The following is a 21073-nucleotide window of genomic DNA, read 5'->3' on the forward strand; positions in this document are numbered from 1 at the left end:
TGAAAGTCCAAACTGTGGTGCAGCCCAATGTCATTGCTCTCACAGTGCAATCCTACCATTGCAATATCATTCAAGTGCAAACTGAAGATCTACCCCAAGTATATCCCTACAGGTGCAAACTGAAGATATACCCCAAGTATATCCCTAAAGGTGCAAACTGAAGATCTACCCAAGTATATCCCTACCGGTGCAAACTGAAGATCTACCCCAAGTATATCCCTAACGGTGCAAACTGAAGAGCAAAACCACATATCATCAAAGTGCTAACTCTAGTGCAACCTCCTCACTGACAGATCCTGTAACTGATGGAGTAACAGTAAGTCAACTGTACTCATGCTGAACAAAACAACAAGAAGATGAGTAGACATAATTTATTCCTAGTATATATAATGGTGTATTACATGTGACTATACTGACATTTTGTATTGATTTGCAGTATCACTGAAATATTCCATACCGACTTAACCAACAATCCTTGGCATCTGACTGCTGTCAAAATACACTTGTCACACATAACCGACTCAGAGAAAACAAACTGAAATTAGAAACTGAGACTGAAGGGGTAGCTTGGGAAGTTTAGCATGTGTTAATGAGCTGTAGATTCTGTCACACTTGTTCCTACAGACATTCATTCTTATGATGGACAAATGGATGATCAGGATGTGGTCAAGTTGGAATTGTTTTTTTTAAATGGCAATAAAACATTGTAATGCACACAAAAAAAGGTGATGTGCTGATGCCCAAGAAACATTTCACTTTTTTTATTTAGCCTTATAGTATATAGCTATAGCCTAAGGCTTACCATGAATAAATTTAAACCATCCTTTCCTGGACGTAGCCTGGGCCTAGATTTTTGAAGTTCTTTTAGCGCAAACATAGTCGTAAGATACTGTTAACGCATGGCATCCATGACTATATTAGCAGTAAGAGAGTTTCGAAAATCTAGGCCATGACCACTGAAGTGTCAATTCTCAAAATTCATTACTTAAACCCATCACAGCTATTTGCACAGCTGTCAGTCTACCTAGTTGCACCCCTGAGTGAGACAAGCAACAAAATGACAGTACATTTAAGTTACCAGTACATAGAAGATAACACTTTTTATTGCAGAGAGTTGCAGAAACTGAGGTTGTTGATTGGTTTAATAACATGTAATTTTGTATTATCGTATACAAGTCATATTCTAATTTTTATGACCTGAAAAACTGCCTGACAAGAGGCTCGTTATTGGAAAATGACACAAGCGGATTAGGGTACACACATAATTCTTTAAAACAAAACTGCAACAATTCTGTTTCACAACAAACATGATTTCCACTATAACAAATAACATCCTACAAAATCAAATTATCCCATTGTGCATATATTTCATGTTCCAGTATTTTGGGACTTATGCCTCAACAGTCAAGTTCCCATCTCAAAATTTTAATATGACAACATAAGATAAAAAACTTCTACTTCCGACTTCCAATAATTCACTACTGTTATCAGCCACTAGCTCTGTAACTGCCGACACGTGCAGATAAATAGAGTATTATTTAGGTATTACTGTGGTGTACATTTAACTAAACGGGTCTTGCTTCTATTATAGCTCATTTCATACGTCTGTCTATAATACCAACCTGGCTTAACTGACAGAAATGATTTGGGACAAGTCAGTATGACCTAGAAAATGTTTCTTATTCAAATTGAAGTTGTCATGATTCTGATGTTGGCTCCCAGTAAGGCAAGACTCATAATGGACTCCCTTATCCATGCACAAACATTTCACCGTAGAAGTTCACCACCTGAAGGTCAGGCTTCAACCGGATCATCTCACAAATCAACTTGTCATTCATCTGGAATAACAAAATCAACCAATTCTAAAAGAATATCAAGATTTAAAAAGATATGACTTAAACCTACTATTATTACAAAAATCTGAACTTAATTAGACACTTTGGACACATTCATGAGGATCCATGACAGTGTGGTCTGTCTGTATTACAAATACTGTGACAAACAGGATCGAGTTCACATGCTCACTGACTTGGTTGACACGGCATCAGTTCCCATTTGCTCAGATCGATGGTCATGCTATTGATCATGGGATAGTCTGGTCCAGACTCGATTATTTACAGACTGCTGCTATATAGCTGGAATATTCCTGAGTGCAGCGTAAAACTAAACTCACTCACATCCTCCATCAAGTATCTTGTATTACTGGCAGGCTGTTATGTGGTACCCATAATAAATGAATTTCTCTGCATACAATTTTCAATGTCCTGTGGGATCCCAGTATGAGACACAAGTGATACATGATCTGTTATACAAATGTACACATATTAAACTGTTTCCCATAGACGCACAATTCTTTATTCACCTCCAAACCAGCCAGTACATGCATGACAATATATTACTTACTACTTTTTATTTTGCACTCATTATCTAGTATAATCTGGAACGTTCACTAACCTGCCCATGAGTGAGTGAGTGAGTGAGTGAGTGAGAGAGAGAGAGAGAGAGAGTGAAATGAGTGGGGTGGGTGGGTTGGGTTGTTTGGTGAGTGAGTGAGTGAGACAGTTGGGTGGGTGAGTGAAATGGAGTGGGTTGTTGGGTGAGTGTGTGTGACTGAGGGCTAACACATTGTACTTACGTAGGGTATTGAACTGGGTCTTCAGTGTGATGAGTGAATGCTTTAACCACATAGGTAACCCACTGCCCATACCAATAACAAACACAAGCAAAAGATGCTCTTGTCCTTGGCAATGTCATTACCAGTGTTGCAATATGAGGCTGCTAGTTATCACTTACCATTGCTTCATGTTCTCTCAGTTCTCTGTATCAGAATATAATAGCATGATTTCACAGGGAAGACTGACTTACATTGTTACAGTTCCGGAGGTCGAGGAATCGGAGATGTACCATATCATCTGGCACTCTTTCCAGACACTCCCCCGACAGATAGTGCAACCCGGTCAGGTCAAGTCGCTCCAGATTGCTGAATGAGAAGTACATTAACATTAGGATTGAGTTGAAGCATGAAGGTCTTGAATTACACAGCAGATATAGACGTATCAATTTCATATTTGTTATTCATGCTGGACAGACAGACAATCAGCCCATAGTTCAACATCTTCACTTGATTTGTTTGTTGTTCACTCAGCACTGTTTTAATTCTGCAAACAAGTAATTGCCACTTATATGGCAATATTCCCCACCATTAAAGAAGAATGAAATATTTTTATGATATTTACTACTTTTTATTTTTTGGTCACATACGAAATGCATGAAATGACTGGTGTCTGCATAATCTCCCAATGTAGGATGTCAATATAATTGAGGATATTGGGTGGAATGTTTTATGAGATATCGCATTTACATAAGCTGGTAAAGTGGTCAGTGTCATGGTGACCTTGAAGATAAGGTCAAGGTCATCCAAATCAACTGGCATCTACGTAATTCCCCAAAGCAGGCTGTCACAAAATTTGAAGAATACTGGGTACAACAGTGAATGAAACATAACATAAACAAGAATCTGAAAAGTGGTCAATATCATGGTGACCTTGAAGATAAGGTCAAGGTCACAAAAATAGACATTAGGTACTACAGTTCATGAGATATCGTGCTAACAAGAATCAGGAGGTACATTTCTACGTATATACAGACACAGCTGAATACAAAGTACCCTGTTGGGTGTTGTGCCAGGGACAATAATCAGATATAGAAAACAAAGTGATTGACATCATGAGCAGTCATCAACATATCTGGGACATGCTGACATGCATGAGCATTGATCCACACAACTGGGATAAGATGACATCTGTGTACTGGTCAGCCTGACCAGCCAATACCGTTATCCGTTATTGGAGCAAGTTTGGCAAGTTTTGACCACTATATTATCATTCATGAAACCAAGACAAAACAAGACATCTGTGTGTATTACCTGCAGCACTCAACTATGGATGCCAGGCCGATGTCAGTGATGTACCAGCACCACTGCAGAGCCAACACTATCAGGCTGCTGCCACAACTGTCAACAAAGTCTCCATCTTAAATGTACAGTCAGTGACAATGATGGGGACTCGGTATCCATGGTTAATGTTTACTTCACTCAAACAAAATGTTCTACATATGTAGCACTGTGATGAGAAGAACTGAAAGTTCCTAAATATGAAAGTGACTAAATCACAGTTCATGGCATATATTTCCACTGGCATCTCTCTATCACTTCAACTTCAGTATATGCATTCACAACATGTTTACTTACAGCAAAAGTATCAAGAATGGTTTCCATATTAACTGATTAATACACAACTTCAGTGAAAAAATAAATCACTCTGTTACATCTTGATAGGTATCATTGTGCCAGACTGACCGGTCATTGAAATTTAGCACTGTCTGAATGAAATGTTCCTGAAAATACAATCTGACACCTCTGTGGCTGAAAATCTAATGCACATTTCATGTGACATCATGTGATGTGAACACATAGCAAAATTTGACATAATGTTAGTTTTATTGAGCCAGTCTGATGTCAGCTTTTCAAGTTGCATCTTAAGTCTTGCAGATACACAGATGTTGATCAGACCGTGTTGAGACTGTTTAAATGGGGCTAGCAAGTGACAGAACGTACCATGCAGTGAGGGACAGGAGACTTATGTCCTTCATACCAGCACACTCTGACATGTCAAGGTCAGTCACATTGTGTAGGTGACCATGCTTAAAGAACTTCTCTACGGCTTCTTCAGAAAACTCCAAACCTTTCCGAAGACGTAATTTTCTCAGCTTTGTCAGTTCCTAAACAAAGAAGGAATTATTTCACTGTGATGTTCCCATGACTTTACACAGCCAGCAAAGCATCATTCAGGAAATGAAAGCTAACAATGCACACTCAGGAGTATCAGATGTCTGTTACTTATGACTTCTTTCAGCATTGAACTGTAACAGAATCTGGACTAGACAATCCAGTGTCTGATGCTAGGGGCAACAATCCACACCACTGAGGTAGAATGGCATCCAATCAATCATTACTACAGTTCGTCTGATTCAAAACAGTGCATGAAACTCCTAAAATACTCAGGAAGCACACATGGCTATATCTGATAATGCTGCTGGCCCTGGTAACATGTAACCAGCCCCATATTTAAAATAGGAAACTAAGATAGATGTTAAAATAATGTAATTAATGAGCTGATGAGTGAATTGTTACATACTGCAGTGTTCACCAATAGCGTCTGACCCTCTGACAAATCTGACTTTTTTGCCAACAGTGAGACTGAAGTCACCAACCTGCCGGCCCAAGTGTCTGACTGAACATTTCACAATGACTTTGTCTGAAATTGTTATTTGTGGCATGTGACATTTGTTTGCTGTTTATAAATCTTACGTTTGTTATTATATAATGTTTATAATTTCAGTTCCAGTTACAAGAAATGGTAAATCTGAAATGTTTAATTTTATTCCGTGGGTCCTGTAAATATTCATCTGAAACTTACAGGACCCAAAGTCCTGTTACTTTGAAACACCATTCTTGAACACTGCATACTATCAGGAAGGAACAACACTGTTCAACGGCTGAAAGCATTCTCTAGACCAATCACATTTAGTATTAGATAAATGGGTAGGCTGATCTGTGGAAGTTATGGTTTGATTGATCATGAACAAAACAGACATTGTCTAGCTACCACATTTGTAAATTATTTTCGAAATATTTTCCATAGTCAGTGACATGGTAAATGTATACCCTTGAAAAATGTACATGTATTGGCCAACAGGGCTGGCAATAAAATAAATTTGTAAGCCCACCATGTAAACAGCAAGGAGCAGGCCACTGGGCAGACACTATTTCATACACTGCTCAAAAGCGGACAGATGAATTGCAGTCTCACTCAAAACCTTATTAACAATTAATGCTCAATGAAATGCTAATCCTAATCAAAACTTCACACCAACTGTGTGATTTTTTTCAGAGTAAATGTCTTAAAAATAAGAAAAACTTGTTTAACAATGTATTAATAACAATTGACACAGTTCACTATTTGTAACAAGGGAGGAGTACAAAGAAAGTATGCGAGGATGGAGATGGCATAGCACAGGTGAATAAATCAATAACTTTGTCTGCTCTGCTTCTCGAACACCTGACTGTCACTTTCCATGCATACCTATGAAGGTCTAGGTAAGAATATTGATCTTCAGTACCCCATGTTTGAGGTGATCGGGATATCGGGTTCACTGACATTGTTGGCACGTCATCGCTTGCCAGATTGATGCTCATGCTCTTGATCACTGGATTGTATGGTCCAGACTCAATTATTTACAGACTGCCCAAATATAACTGGACTATAGCTGAGTGTGGTGTAAAACTAATTTCACTGCACTCCTTTCTGAGCATTTATGTTTAGCAGTTTTCAAGTTAGATTGCAATTCACCTGTCTGCTTGACAGATAGCTTGACTACCTGATCCTTTTGGTCACTGTCACAATATGCCTGTCATACTGACCATGTGACATAAAGTCGTAACTCACTCACTCTTGGTCACCACTTTCAACCAAGGGACCGATCATAACAATTGGCTACAGGGAATGATAATGATTTTTATGGAGTGGCTTGTACAGTGTGAACACCCCACGACCCTGTAAGTAACACTCCCCCTGCTTTTCATGAACAAATCAATGAACCCCCTTTAGAACAAGTGTACAAAATTGATGACTCCCTACCTCCCCGTAACAAAATGGGTGACACTTCCCCACTTAAAATCATCACACACTATTCCCATGTGTCGAACAGAACCCTGGCCTTTGACATAATGACCAATTGCTTTAACCACTAGACTATGGCACCAACCCAAATGGTGAGAATATTTATTAGAGCTACTAACATACTGTGACATGAAAATGTTCTGAGTACCTTGAGATACTCTAGACTTGCATCAGTCAGCAGGTCACAGAAGGACACATTGAGGGTTACAAGAGACTTGCACTTGGCAACGGCTGACATGCTCCGGTCAGTCAGCTCCTCCCCATCCAGTTCCAGATGCTTCAGGCTGGACTTGTGTCTCTCACAGAGGGGCACAACACTGCTACAACAGACACAACAAATCACTGGCTATTTATAACCTTATAAGGTAATGCTCTGTATGGGTACCCATTTATTAATTCATACTTGATTCTATTTGAGTATTGATGACAGGCATTACATTTTATAAATAGCCTTTCAGCATGTAAAACAGCAGATATTTTGAGATAGAAGATTTAAATATCTCAAATTTAAACACACAGAAAACATAATCTCCAAGAAAATGCAAACTGGACCAAAAAAACAAGGTGAATATGAACTGTGACTGTGAGTAAACATTGATACATGTATAGTACCATTAACATTTGTCGCACAACAGGCTCACAATTTTATGGATGAACAATTTGCTGTGTAGAGTTCAGATCCCATTTGCAGAAGGATGCCTTTGGTATCGGTCCTAATTGCAAGTGACATTTGGTCCCAATGCATAACAATGTCGCACACAAAGCTATAATTATTCTGTTCATTATCAAACCAAATTCACGCACTCACTCACCTCACCTTGAATAAGCATTGAAATATCTGCCTGCCCAAATGACCGACGGGTTATTTTCAACATGGACAGCCAGATTCTCAAATTCACCACCCAATTAGACGTTTATATGAAGATATTCATCATATTTCAGCACAATGAATCATCATTAATTCACTTGGAAAATAAATGATTCCAATTCCAATTGGATGATAAACTGGGTCACATGTCAAACAAATTTTTTGCTGTTTTCCATCTAACCAGCCCTGTGCTATGGCTAAAATGTTTAAGATTTTCAGTCTCACCCTGCTTGAATAAAACAATTCTTACTCATCTGTGATCCACGACACACCATCTACATTGAAGCTAATGATGCTGTTGATAGAATATGTCAGGAGAAGGATGCTGTCATTCTCCAGACGACAGTGCGAGAGGTTCAGGTGGGATAGATGGCGTAGGCTAGCCAGCAGCTTCACACAGTCAACATCAATTTTGCTACATCCTTCTACATTGATGCTATTCAATAAGGGACAAAACTTCACAATATAATGAATGACGTCAATATTAATACTATCACATAAACCAAGGTCAAGCTCTGTCAAGTGATCACAGTGTTTCACGTAATTGAAGATTTCCAAATAAGTAACATCATTCCTGGCATGCAGTGAGAGGTTCCTTACCCCCGACACACGTTCAAGAAGTGCTGTGATGTCTTCAACACTCACTTCCCACAAAGGGTCTATTTCTAAGCATGTCCACAATGTTGGTTCATAAGCAAGGACATGCCAGTGACGGCATACAGGTGCAACATACTGACACAGTTCTTTTGGTGAAAAGTAAGAAAATATTTTGAGCATCATTTCTTCTGGAAGACTTTGCAAAGCACTGTAGTGCTCCAATATATCACACTCCAGTACATTTTTATCATGTTTATGTACAATATGCCCAGGGTGAACATCTATCACAGTCGTGTGTATCACCGGATTCTGTGGAGCTGCTGCTGAGGCAGTTGATGAAGCAGCTGATGCTCCATTCAGTTTAATAATACTTGGTTCTTCAAAAGGCAGCTGTCCACTTGTCTCGGACTCCAGTGCATCTTCTTTATTACTCTGTGATGGCCTTGTCAAAGATGAATGCTCATGCTGCTCTGGGTTGTCTGATGGTTGCGTCAATCGCCTACCTTCTTTGTCTGATAGTTGTGCCCATCGCCCACCTTGTTTTTCTGATGGTTGTGCCCATCGCCCACCTTGTCTTTCTGATGGTTGTGCCCATTGCCCATCTTGACGGACACCATTTGGAAATGCCGGTGAATCTTTACATTGTTCATGAAGGAGAAGTTTATCTTCTGTTTCTAGCCTAAGGGAATTTGTATCACAGTTTATACCCACATTATTTTTGTCTGTCTTGGGGTCACCTCTCTGATTAAAACCATTATCAGAAGGTGACAATGCTTTACTGCCATGAAACAATTCCGGTGACTTCACATCACATTCTTTAATGTCCTGACTTTTCGAGTGTAACTGGGGTGATAAACTCCGATGAGGACAGTTAGCAGATGCCACACAGATATCACTAGCAGCTGAAACAGGATGACCAGCAGATGGACTCTCCATAGAATCCTCTATACTGCCTTGTGATTTATCAGGTAACACATGTGGACTGGAATCCAAAAGATTTTCATCCAAGAAGCAAAACACATTATGCATTTCAAGTAATTCAAAAGAGCTCAGATCTTTTTCCTCTTCCTCCTCAAGTGCTGACAATGCATCTTGCCCCTCCTCTTCCCAATCTTGCCCCTCTTTTCCCCCATCTTCCCCGACCTCCATCTCTGCCTGTAGGTCAGAAAGTGAAATGTCGTTTCCAACTATCAACACAGTTTCTTCACCATCCATGGCTCTTTGTTTCCTGAGGAAATAAGCATTCTGTAAACATGAGAAACAAAAACAATACTTTAAGGTCACATTCTACGTAAAACACAACTCTGCAGATTCTGATACCTTTTGGTGTGCACTTACCGAAACAAATCATCAAAAATGCCAATTCAACCTATAAAGTTGAAAAAAAAACAAGATGAAAAAAAGTCAGAGAAGTCTGAGTTCAAATGATTCACTACTTTTCACTCAACGCTGGGGGGAAAGTGGTTTCAACAGCTTTGTTGAACTGCGTCGACATGCATGCACAGTGAATAGGTTCATGGAGCTTGAGTATATATGAGGTCATGAGCAGTAGTCTAATCTAGGTTTTGTATGCAAGCAAGTAAATAATCTACTCGTAACTTAAAAAGACATGTTGATTGTGATAAGCAGACTCTGTCACAAAGGAAACTCAATGTCTGGTTTAGTGACATGTATATGTCTGCCTGCCTGTCAGCTATTGACAATATGCAGTGCACAACTTCAACCATTGACCACATCCAATTTGAAATTAACACCTATTGGGCTTATAACCCATAAACAGTTAGCCGGCTAGGTGTATCGGCAAATGAGCCAGCCGGTGAAAAGATTTCGTTACACCCAACTGCTCTGACTGTGTTCGGTATCCTGGGTCCTCTGTTGTGATCGTAATAGATCCAGGTAGAAAATATTGCACTTTTGATTTGTGCTTTTACACTTCCAATTTTCTTGATTTGTTTTTTCATAATCAGCAATGATATTATATGTCATGAATAAGTGATAATTGTGTTTTATTTATGTTTGATTATTTGGTTGCAATAATCTTCACAAGTCTATGACCACACTATACTATGACTGAATTACAAACAATGAAACTCATATACTTTAACCAATGACTACATAATTAATGACATGACACCTGTAGACCTATTGGAAATCCAAGGGACATTGTGTACCAGCCTACACCAGTTACTCACCAAATTTATTTCTGATAATCCCTTGGACTGGAAAAAATAGACTGACTGTGTACACTCCTTAATGGGGAGTACACCTCAATAAACACACAGCAAATTCCTGTTATTCTGGGCTGCAATCGTTCAACAATGAAGAACACAGGGTTTGAAATGTATTCCAATGCCTGACAATTACTGCCTTGTTTTCTGGATATGGCCTTCCTAAATATTTGCTCTGACATAGTGTGCATCGTTATTCAGTAAACAACAAAAACTGTCAGGATTTAAATTAGCTACGCTTCTTTCCCTCTGCTTTACAGTCAAGGCCTAGAGTTCATTTACAATTTTCACTGTTCCATTGATGCATTCAGGGCACAAAATACAAACTTGTCAATGCGATTCTGGCTGGTTATATTCACTTGGATTCGTAAACGTAAATGACTACCGACATCGCCTTGCAATTGTAACTCACATCTTTCTGGAGCGAGAGTCATCGTGTTAAAGTGTGTCATGACAAATGTCGCCAAATATCAGGGAAGGCACTGAACAGTCATAATTCGGTTGGAATGGAATTCTCGGCTGCTCTACTGCCGTGTACACTTCCTGCGAATTTTGTCAACATCCGGCATGGTGCGCATGCTCAGGAAGTAAATGTGCACCTGTCAAACGATAATTTCGGAACGACCAACGAAAACGATGTTTCTGATGAAAAGAAAGCATATTTGTTTACAAAGTGACTGCATTTAATCATTTCACGGTATATCAACTGTCAGGCAGCACGGAAAACTGGTAAAACGTAAGTGGATGTTTGTGAATCAGGAATGGTAGCCAAGAAGTCGCTCATGAGTGCACCAGTACTGAAGTGCAGAGCAGACTGAGGTAGTCTTATGAGTAAAGCTGTACGGTTGTGTACATCCGTAAACTTCTTAGTTGATTGTAAAACGTAGCAGTTGGTGCTGGAAACAGCTAATGTCGGACAAACACCACAGGAACTACTGCTCCAGTTGTGCCCGAGGACTCTCTTCTGACAGCTATAAAGGTAGTTCAGCTGGCTGAACTACGCTAAAGGGACCCTACTCACTGTGAATAAAGTTGCATTGAAAACACTATGTGGCGAGTATGATATGTATCACGAATATTGGGTAATGAATACGAATAATTATTTACGAATATAGTATTGTAGTTGCAACCATACACCTTTACTTCTAAGACAACCTCAGTCTGCACTTCACTTCTGTACCAGTGCATTCATGAGCGACCATATTGTCCAAATGATTGATGGATGTTATGGAACCACCATGTTAACAGTTAGTTTGTTGTAGTAATAACTAGTGAATAGATTGACATTAAAATTTGGTATGTAGTACACAATTAGTTGTAGCCCATAGTATTGTGCACAGGGGCTTGTATGGCTGAAAATAATATGTCCTGGGTCCAACAAGCGCACACGGATATGTATGCACACATAAAGAAGGAAAGGGATGTAATGCACACAAAGTTGTCAAACACCCCACTCTCGATTATGGGCGAATTCTGGGTGTGAAATTGTGGAATATATAGCCATGATTCTTGCTGAAATAAAGCCAGATAAATTCCATTTCGAATACATCCAAAATTATCAAAATCTGTGCACTATGAACCGAGTAACATTGCTTGGAACTCGGGGAAAAGACAACTTTTTCATTTGTACGCCCAAAACCTGCTCATGAAAATCATCGTCTCTCGGAGAAGAAATACTATGTATTTCACCGAAAACACCTGATCGGTGACAGAACATAACCTTTGCGTAATTGCTAGATATTCTGCTTTCGTTCTGCAAACCTCTCAGATGAAATAGGTTATTCTTTTACCTGCAATACACGACTTTATTGGGAAATTAGCGGCATTGAGTGATTGAGTCCACCATGTTTGTCCTTGACCCTCAGTGGGCTTGCACCAACGACGAGCTGCTCTCTGATTGGTCAAGAATAAAACATCAGTATTATTATTATTTCATGGTGTGATATATTGTGTTGGGGCAAGCCTGTTTGACCAAAATCAAGGTCATCAGTGGCAGACGGCCATGGTAAGGAGATGTTGGTTAAATGTTGGTTAACTCATTATCAGAAGCACATCCAAGTCCAATTCATTGACTATAGACCCATGAAGGTCTGGGGTAGAATACGACTTCAGCAACTCATGCTTGCCATAAAAGGCAACTATGCTTGTCGTAAGAGGCGACTAACAGAATTGAATGGTCAGGCTTGCTGACTTGGTTGACTCATGTCATCAGTTCCCAGTGTCGCAGATCAATGCTCATGTTGTAGATCACTGGATTGTCTGGACCAGACTCTATTATTTACAGACGGCAGACTAAACCCCAACACATTAAGGGGATGTCACATTATTCTGCACAATGAGAGTGAGTTTTGTTCTTTTAAATTTTTTTTTGTTTTATAACACTGTTCCAATTTTAAAATTTCTTCAGTATGCCAGGGTTTGAAATACAGTAGTTTATATCACCAAGTTTATGTCACATATGGTGAATAACATGAAAAAAATGCAGAAATGGTGATATCTTTTAGTCTTGTGAGTTGCTGGTAGAGTACAAAAATGTACTACAAAATACGATACTACGCTTCCTGTTGGACACATTTCTGAGAAGCATGAACGGCAACTATAGACAAGCAGGAAACTTTGCTACTACCTAACCTATCATGAAGGTAAATTTGTTTTATTATGTTAAGAAATAATGTAGCAAATAATTAAAAAACTGCTAAAAAATGGCGATGAGTGGTCATTAGCCAGTAGTCTGTCTCACAGTCCCAGAACCATATTATTTTACCAACTGCCAAGCCTTTTCTGAAATGCTAAAGCCTTAAATGAAGCATATCTAAAATTCATCAGGTTCAGAATCTCCGGGGCTCCTTTTCAATGAAAATATCTGTGTTTGTTACTTTCAAAATTATATACATTCAGAGACTAAGCATAAATCCAGTATTTACTCTAGAGGGCCCTTTTTAAATATGTAGTCTAAATCCCACTGGTTTTTTTTCAGAGACGATTCATCAGCATTATGCCCCTGCTTCTTCCATGTTCATTGTGACGTATAATCTGATCAGCATGACAAAAGGCTTGTGTTACTTTTGTGGTGGAGCTCAATACAGTGAAACTGAGGGATCACACTTAAATTACTATTATGTACAGTTGTTGTCTGTCAACTACAGCAAAGTATGCTGATTGTATCAAAATAATGGATATGACAAACTTGTATGGTCTGTGGGCTCATTTCCACGAAACCCAGAATTCTTGCTGTGTCTATTGTTTGAAATCTATATAACGAAATAAGATTGTAACAAACTAAAATGCTTTATGGTTCAACTTCTTTATTATACAAGGTCACAACCTTTCTGCATTTCTTCCAATTGTCTTTTTATTGCAAATTCTGTTGTACGATGCTACGTATCATATCATGATTCATTTGTGTTGGTATGCGTATTTTGACACATGTGTATCGATTATTCTTTTGATGTTGCACTATTGTCTCATATAAAACCATATTGTAAGGCCAGTTTATGGCAAGCATGAGAACCTGCCATTGAAATTTCAGTTTCCTTTTTGGAAGTATTTAAGTTTCCAGTTTACTATGAAGCAGGAATGCTTAAAGTTTGTTGTGAAAAAATATATTTGGGATATAGGGCTGCACCGAAAACACTGTCTTGAATATGATATGTATCATGAATACTGGGTAATGAATATGAATAATTATTTACAAATACAATATTGACGTTAAGTGATAGGTGCACAGTAGGGAACACCCAGTGTTAATTTGTCGCAACAGTAAACAAATGAACTCACGACACTCAGATTTGATATATGATAGTTATTGTTGACCATACCTTGTGCAGCCTTGCGTCACTGCAAGCCTAGTACATATTCCATAACTGCATATGTCATTTTGAAAAAGGACATGAGAGTTCAAGTAAAACATGCACCCTTATAAAGGAATCATAAATATTCATTAATATTTGTTTCTGGTGACCATGAATAATTAATTGAATTCATGAAGGGTAAGGTACGATTCACAGAATATGCGAGTGAATCATAACAGCCTTAGTGTTATATGCAAAAGCCATGTTTTATAAATTGGAAAGACAATGAACATACATTTGAACAGCTCTGTAATCCAAGTCTTATCAGAGTGAAAGCTGAAGTCCAGCTAACCCATCTTAAGGGAACACATTATGGCTTGAGAATATAATCTGATTTTGTAAGCCTTGTCGATGCTAGACTCCAGCTGTTTTTGCATAGACTGTTATCAATGTGTGCTTTGAACAGTTGAGTTTGAAGAAAATGTTATTTTTCAGTAGACATATAAGTCGTGTTGTTTTAAGAGAGACTTTCATATAGTGCATTGTCTTTATTCTTCTCTTAAATTGTCAAATAGAAAGCATAAGACTGAAAATGTGACCATATTTTTCATGATCCGAAAGAAGCCTTGGTCAGGCCCCACTAAGTAATTGAACGAATTACAGCAAATTTGACGGAATTGCATCTCAAATGTAAATAAGCACAGCCCACTCATGAAACAACTGTAGCAATATCGGTATTTTAGCAGTAATAACACAACACCCCTATCCGAAGCAAAGTTGGTAATACTTGAAACACACTCGGCCATCTTCGGAGATTTCTTGGCTCCATTCTGTGATTTGTCGGTCGCGTCCTGAAACTCTAACATCTAAACATGGCATCACTGGAAGGAGCACCCGTCTCCATGAGTTTTATTTTTAGGTCCTACTACTTCATTTTTACAATTATCCACCTTTGACCACCCGTGTTGAATGTGTTTATGTATGAAGTGTTGTTGGAGCTATAGATTATATTTTTAGGACAAGATCGTCAGTGCAGAACCTCCAGGGGCATGACTTATGATGCTCCTCTGCAGTGATGATCTCTTCTTGAAAAAACAATGTATAGTCCCGACAACACTTTATACCTAAACACATTCAACACGGGTGGTCAAAGGTGGATAATTGTAAAAATGAAGTAGTAGGACCTAAAAACAAAACTCATGGAGACGGGTGCTCCTTCCAGTGATGCCATGTTTAGATGTTAGAGTTTCAGGACGCGACCGACAAATCACAGAATGGAGCCAAGAAATCTCCGAAGATGGCCGAGCGTGTTTCAAGTATTACCGACATTGCTTCTGATAGGGGTGTTGTGTTTATGTTATTACCACTAAACTACTGATATCGCTGCAATTGTTTCGCAAGTAGGCTGAGCTTGTTTACATTTGAGATGCTATTCCTTCAAATTTGCCGTAATTCCTTCCATTACTTAGGGGGGCCTGTTGGTGTATCTAGTATGGATTGAAATGTTTTCTGATATTTGCAATCCCAATCTAAATTTGGTTGCCGCAAGAACAGTGTATTTCATTAACTCCCATATTCAGCTATACAATGATGCCAACTAACTGTGAAAAAGTTTTGAAGCAGGGATTACTAATACTGCCAATGTTGCAAAATAACAAAATTAGGGATTAGTAAGGGTATTGAATGAAGCACTCATAATAGGTTACAAATTCCCCCACACTATCATCACAACCATTTTCCTATATTAAAACTGGACCCTAATCACTTCGACTCCTTCAAACCGTAGATTGCCACTGGGCATAGTCTTTGTTGGTTTCCATTATCACACATTCACTTGTTGCCAGGTTAGAATGGTTATTAAAGGTGAATGTATTCATCACGTAGTCAGACACAGTTACATTATACTCATCTGATTGTTTGAATTGAGCTGATATTATCAACCACTGGTTTGTCAGTGCCAGATTGCCCACCTTCATACTGTACGTGTGGTATTGGTGGGTGTAATATCAAACAAACAAGCAATCCATGCACTGGGTCTACATTAGTGGCTACAGCTGGAAAAATGTCATTCTCAACACAGTCTTCCATTTGGCCAGCCTGTATAGTACCTTTGCCACATGACATCAGATTTGATGATTCGTGACATCTTACAGTCCATTCAATATAAATGTACGTATTTTTTTACTTATATTCTTTACTTTGCTTAAATGGTGTATTTTTACAGAGAAAATATTCTTAAATGTGTAACACTATTCCAATCATGTGTTTACATGGGTTGTATGAAGAGTTGTGACGATACGCCCTTGCCACGATACGATACGTATCACGATACTGGTAGTCTGATACATACGATACGATACGTATCACGATATTTTGTCCTTGTAGACAGAAAAATAAAAGTACTGGAAATAATGTGCTGTTACGTTATCATTTCAGGGAAGGTATTCTTCTCCCAAGAAAAATAAAACATGTCATCATGAAAGACATTTTATTAAAAATGTTTGGCACGTGTCAGTAAAGTAGTGTTTTCCCAAAAAAATGGAATAGCAGGGATCAACATTGGCACAACTGGCTTTTTTGCACAGATAACAAAATAAATTTGTGAAATTTATCTCAGTCGGAGCATGTCCATGGCAATATTTTCCATGAAAATCTAAATAGAAGGGGAGACGGTGTTTTCGTAGACTGCTAAGTATGTAAGTATCGTGTTGAATCGATACTACGACAATTGTATTGATGTATCGTATCGTGGAGCTCTTGAATCGCGATAACTTGCATATCGATTAATCGTCACAACTCTAGTTGTATGTCTCCAAATGCTGTCATCGAAGCCTTATGGAGAGCAAACAATTCAGCCAGTTTGGAGTATAAATATGTATTGTCATAGACCTTACTGTTGCAGTTGTAGAAGATTCAATATTTATCAGTTTATGTTACTCTGTAGACAGTATAAAACCACACCGAATTGCTTGCATTATGCTAGTCGCTGCTTATTTTTGAATATGCGCATTTGTTTACAAACAAGAGAAAAGTCTGGTCACATGATATGCAAATTAGTCTGTGGCAGTTATATTATGCTAAGACTGAGTGTAGGAAAACGTAATGTGACAGGAAGACAGCTTGCTTATGTTTGAGTGTGGAAGTGTAATGAAAATGAGCGCACAGCAGAGTAAACTACACTATTTCATCTGACATGCCTTTAATATGGATGTGATAAGCTATAATATAGGTTTCATGTAGATGTAATTTTATAATGTGAATTTGATAGATATAATATGGATCTGATGTAACTTTAATTTGCATCAGATATAGCTATAATATCCATCTGATATAGATTTAATATGGATATGAAAAGCTATAATATAGATATCATAAAGACGTAATATGGATCTGATATAGCTATAACATGGACCTGATATAGCTGGGATATGGATCTGATCAAACTGGGATTTAGTCTGATACAGCTTTGATTTGGACCTCAGATAACTACAGATATCATGCAATATAGAAATACTTTATGGATAACGTAAATGGTTCAAGAATCTGTATCCAAAACCCACACTCATGAATGAAAAAAGTTTTATCCATAGAGTTTGTTCTATGTTGTACTTCCCAACTTCTAAAATGCCACTCAAAGAAGATATATACTACCGACAAGAAATAAGGGAACTAATGAAATAATAGCGAATTTGAAACTGCTTTAAATATCCACTAAATCAATTTTAGGCGTCAAGTTCAATATCTGGTGTGTCCACCATGTTGGGCAACACATTCACAGCACCTTGATGGCATGCTGTTAATCAATTTCCGGATGGTTGCCCGTGGTATAGGGATGTTCAATTGGGGACAGGTCTGGGGACTTAGAGGGCCAGTCCAATGTCTGGATACCTTCTTGTCGGAGATAAGCAGAGACAATTCGGGCCCGATGTGGTCTGGCGTTATCATCTTGGAATTCAAAATTTCGGCCGATAACTCTAGCCAATGGAGCCACAACAGGATGCAATATTTGTTCAACATATCGCTGACCAGTCATGGCTCCGTTAATGATGACCAGATCTGATCGTCTGTCATGTGTAATCCCACCCCACACCATGACAATACCACCTCCATATCGATCATGGTCAAGAATTGCTGCTCTGGCATATCGCTCCCCACTCTGACGCCAACAACATTTTCTGCCATCTGTGAATCGTAGGCAAAACCTTGACTCATCAGAGAACATGGTGTAACGCCAGTGGCGCATAGCCCGTCCTTGATGCTGCCTAGCCCATGCCAATCTTTGGCGCTTATGGTGAGCTGAAAGGGTGACACCCTTAAAAGGCCGTCTTGCTTTCAGACGAGCTTGATAGAGTCGGTTTTTAACGATTGAGGTTGAAATGCGTCTTCCAGTGAGTGTGCGGAATTCTCTATTGATGTCAGGGGCCGATTTAAACCTATCGCGTAGAGCAATTAATGTAATGAGATGATCCTGTCGTGGTGTCGTTGATTTTGGTCTACCACGCCCAGGTCTCGTTGCAACCCCACCCGTTTGACGGTACTTATCCCACAGGCGTGAAATTACACTTTTTGATTTACCCATCTGCCGGGCAACTTCACATAATGATGTCCCCCCCCTCTATCATCCCCACAATTCTCCATTTTGTTGCTTCACCGAGATACTGCCTCGGAGGCATTTCTGTCAGTAAGTGTCAATCTCTATTGCATTAGTGATTGCGACTTCTCCAGTACATTTACAGGAGTTAACTTCTGTATGCACGTGTAGCATGTGCTGGGCATGCATTATGCAAAATTCCATTGTCATTGGATGTTGCGTTTGGGAGATACGTTATGATAACGGACCCTGTCACAGTCAAAGTCATCTACATTCAATTTCTTGGTTCCCTTATTTTCTGTCGGTAGTATAGTTTGGATCTCATATAGCTGTGACAGTAGGATATCTGATATACTGGATGTAGCTTAAATATGGATGATGGATATATTAAGATTGTTTTGGTATGAATCTGTTGTTTAACTGTTGTGAATTGGTTTTGGTATGGAGTAAAACACCACTCCCTCTGTTCATGTATTTTCTTCATTTCTGCAATGAGGACTAAACAATTGAAACATGTGAAAGGTTTATGCACCATTAAATTTTAAGCATGGATTACATTTCATTGTTGTTTTCGTTCTTCGCTGGTATGGGCTTTGTTTCAATATGTTAGTACTAGACTAGTTAATAGAGTTTTAACTGGTACCTGTCTACTGGGAGTGCAGCATCATGATGCTTCCAGTTATTGCTTAATCTTCTGTCTAGACAGATTCTAATCAGATTACAATTGGATTGCTGTAAGTTTGTATGTACAGTGGGTGTTTCCAATACCTTAATCATATCTGCTGTTTTCTTAAGTCATTATACAGGTTTACCATGTCTGATTGTCTTTCACTGTTGGTGCAACAATGTATTTACCATACTGCCAATACAGCACTGCAGGCACATAACATACGTTATTACGCCACCTGGGCATCATATGTTATGAAATTACCAATCACACCTCTGAGGATTTTCTGGCTTTATCTTTATTCAAGTGTTAATCCATAGCCTTTCATGTCTCTGAAACATCCTTACATCACATATGTTGTAAATGTAGTTTTACCCTAAACAACATGTATGTATGTTGCCACAGATTTTCCTTAGGCTTATGTGTTGAAAATGAAAATAAAACTCATTTGGACATTGTACTTTAAATGTTTAAAAATGCAGGCTTGTTCTCATCTCTGTATGGCTGGAATAATACCAATGTGACATAAAGCCCAACTCAAGTCAGCTTCAAATTTTCCCTCTGTCTTTCGAAGTATTAATTTCAAGAGGAATGTTTCAATCACCAAAGGCACCATTAATTGCTGTATATATTTGCATGCTAGGAAAGTGTGATAAGAGGTTCAAATCTGCGTTATCTGATTCATGCTTCTTTGTTTCTCAGTACCATACCCATGGTTATAGATTTCACAAAAGACGTTTTCATGATTTGAGACTTACACCCTTTCTCAACATATCAGACTCTCATATAACTGATAAATGAAATACTGTCAAAAGTATACCTCGGTCAAATTCAGTCTCAAACATTTTTTTAAAATAATGTTCAGAAAGAATAACAACCTTTGCACAAATCTCGCCTTTCTAAATTTCTTTGTAATTTGTCACTATTGAACCTGAAAGAAGCATGTTCTCCTTGTGTACCTGTTATTCACTTTTCTTTGGGCTTTATCCAATGGCTGTTGATGGGTGTTATGGTAAAAGATCAGTAACTGCTTGTCAGTGTAATCCCCCAGCCCGTTAAGACCTCTTATCACACTTCTGTGATGTTTATTGAGACTAAAGATTATCCCTGATGCTTCACAGAGCCCCCCTCCCCTACTCTCACCCCTATCCCTTCTATCATGTCTGTGTAGATGCAAATTTTGGGTTGGGTTCAGTATTTGCCCTGTGGGATAGATGTATATCTCCCTTCAAGTCTTTTTGTGATCTGTTTGTGGAAGTAATTTGTTAATTGCCATTGACAACCTCACAGAAATGTACTGAGTCTTTCTCAGTCTTTCATGTTTTGACCAACTGTAAATCCTGTTTGTGTTCAGATCTTTTGAAGTCACAGTCATAACTGTAACAAGTATCTACTGGTTTGTTTCATGTTAGATAATATCAGATGAAGTCAAAAGTTTTAACTTCCAGACCTACAGATTTCTCAACTTTCTAATTGAAAACAGTTTTTATTTCTTTCAAATGTCTAAAATCCAATTATCTGGAAAATCGTTTGACAAATGAGAAAGAGACCCCTGAGACAGAATAGCTATTTTCAAGAAATTTGATTTAGG

General features: G+C 38.6%; 2 protein-coding genes across 2 annotated transcripts in view; one reads left to right on the forward strand and one right to left on the reverse strand.

Moving 5' to 3' along the window:
• Window positions 1-356: 356 nt before the first annotated feature.
• Window positions 357-10993, reverse strand: LOC137273965 (F-box/LRR-repeat protein 7-like). Its single transcript, XM_067806893.1, has 7 exons — window positions 10846-10993; window positions 7859-9433; window positions 6889-7060; window positions 4616-4779; window positions 3926-4012; window positions 2866-2980; window positions 357-1838 (listed from the first exon to the last, which is right to left on the reverse strand). Coding segments are annotated over exons 1-7 (2205 nt in total). The 5' UTR covers window positions 10848-10993; the 3' UTR covers window positions 357-1748.
• Window positions 10994-11018: 25 nt separating this feature from the next.
• LOC137273966 (kelch-like protein 8) overlaps window positions 11019-21073 on the forward strand; it is a 32809-nt gene continuing 22754 nt past the window's right edge. The window contains exon 1 of the mRNA XM_067806896.1: window positions 11019-11169. The gene's annotated coding sequence lies outside the window, so the exon portion shown is untranslated. The remainder of the gene's footprint in view (window positions 11170-21073) is intronic.

Source organism: Haliotis asinina, chromosome 2, assembly GCF_037392515.1.
Source record: "Haliotis asinina isolate JCU_RB_2024 chromosome 2, JCU_Hal_asi_v2, whole genome shotgun sequence".
NCBI classification, from domain to species: domain Eukaryota; kingdom Metazoa; phylum Mollusca; class Gastropoda; order Lepetellida; family Haliotidae; genus Haliotis; species Haliotis asinina.

Excerpts from the sequence above, each read along its gene's own strand:
- LOC137273965 (XM_067806893.1), bottom strand. Across the intron at positions 7,061-7,858 it reads GTGTCGTGGATCACAGATGA|CAGTGTTGTGCCCCTCTGTG; the intron begins GTAAGAATTGTT and ends TGTCTGTTGTAG. Across the intron at positions 4,780-6,888 it reads CAAGTCTAGAGTATCTCAAG|GAACTGACAAAGCTGAGAAA; the intron begins GTACTCAGAACA and ends TTCTTTGTTTAG.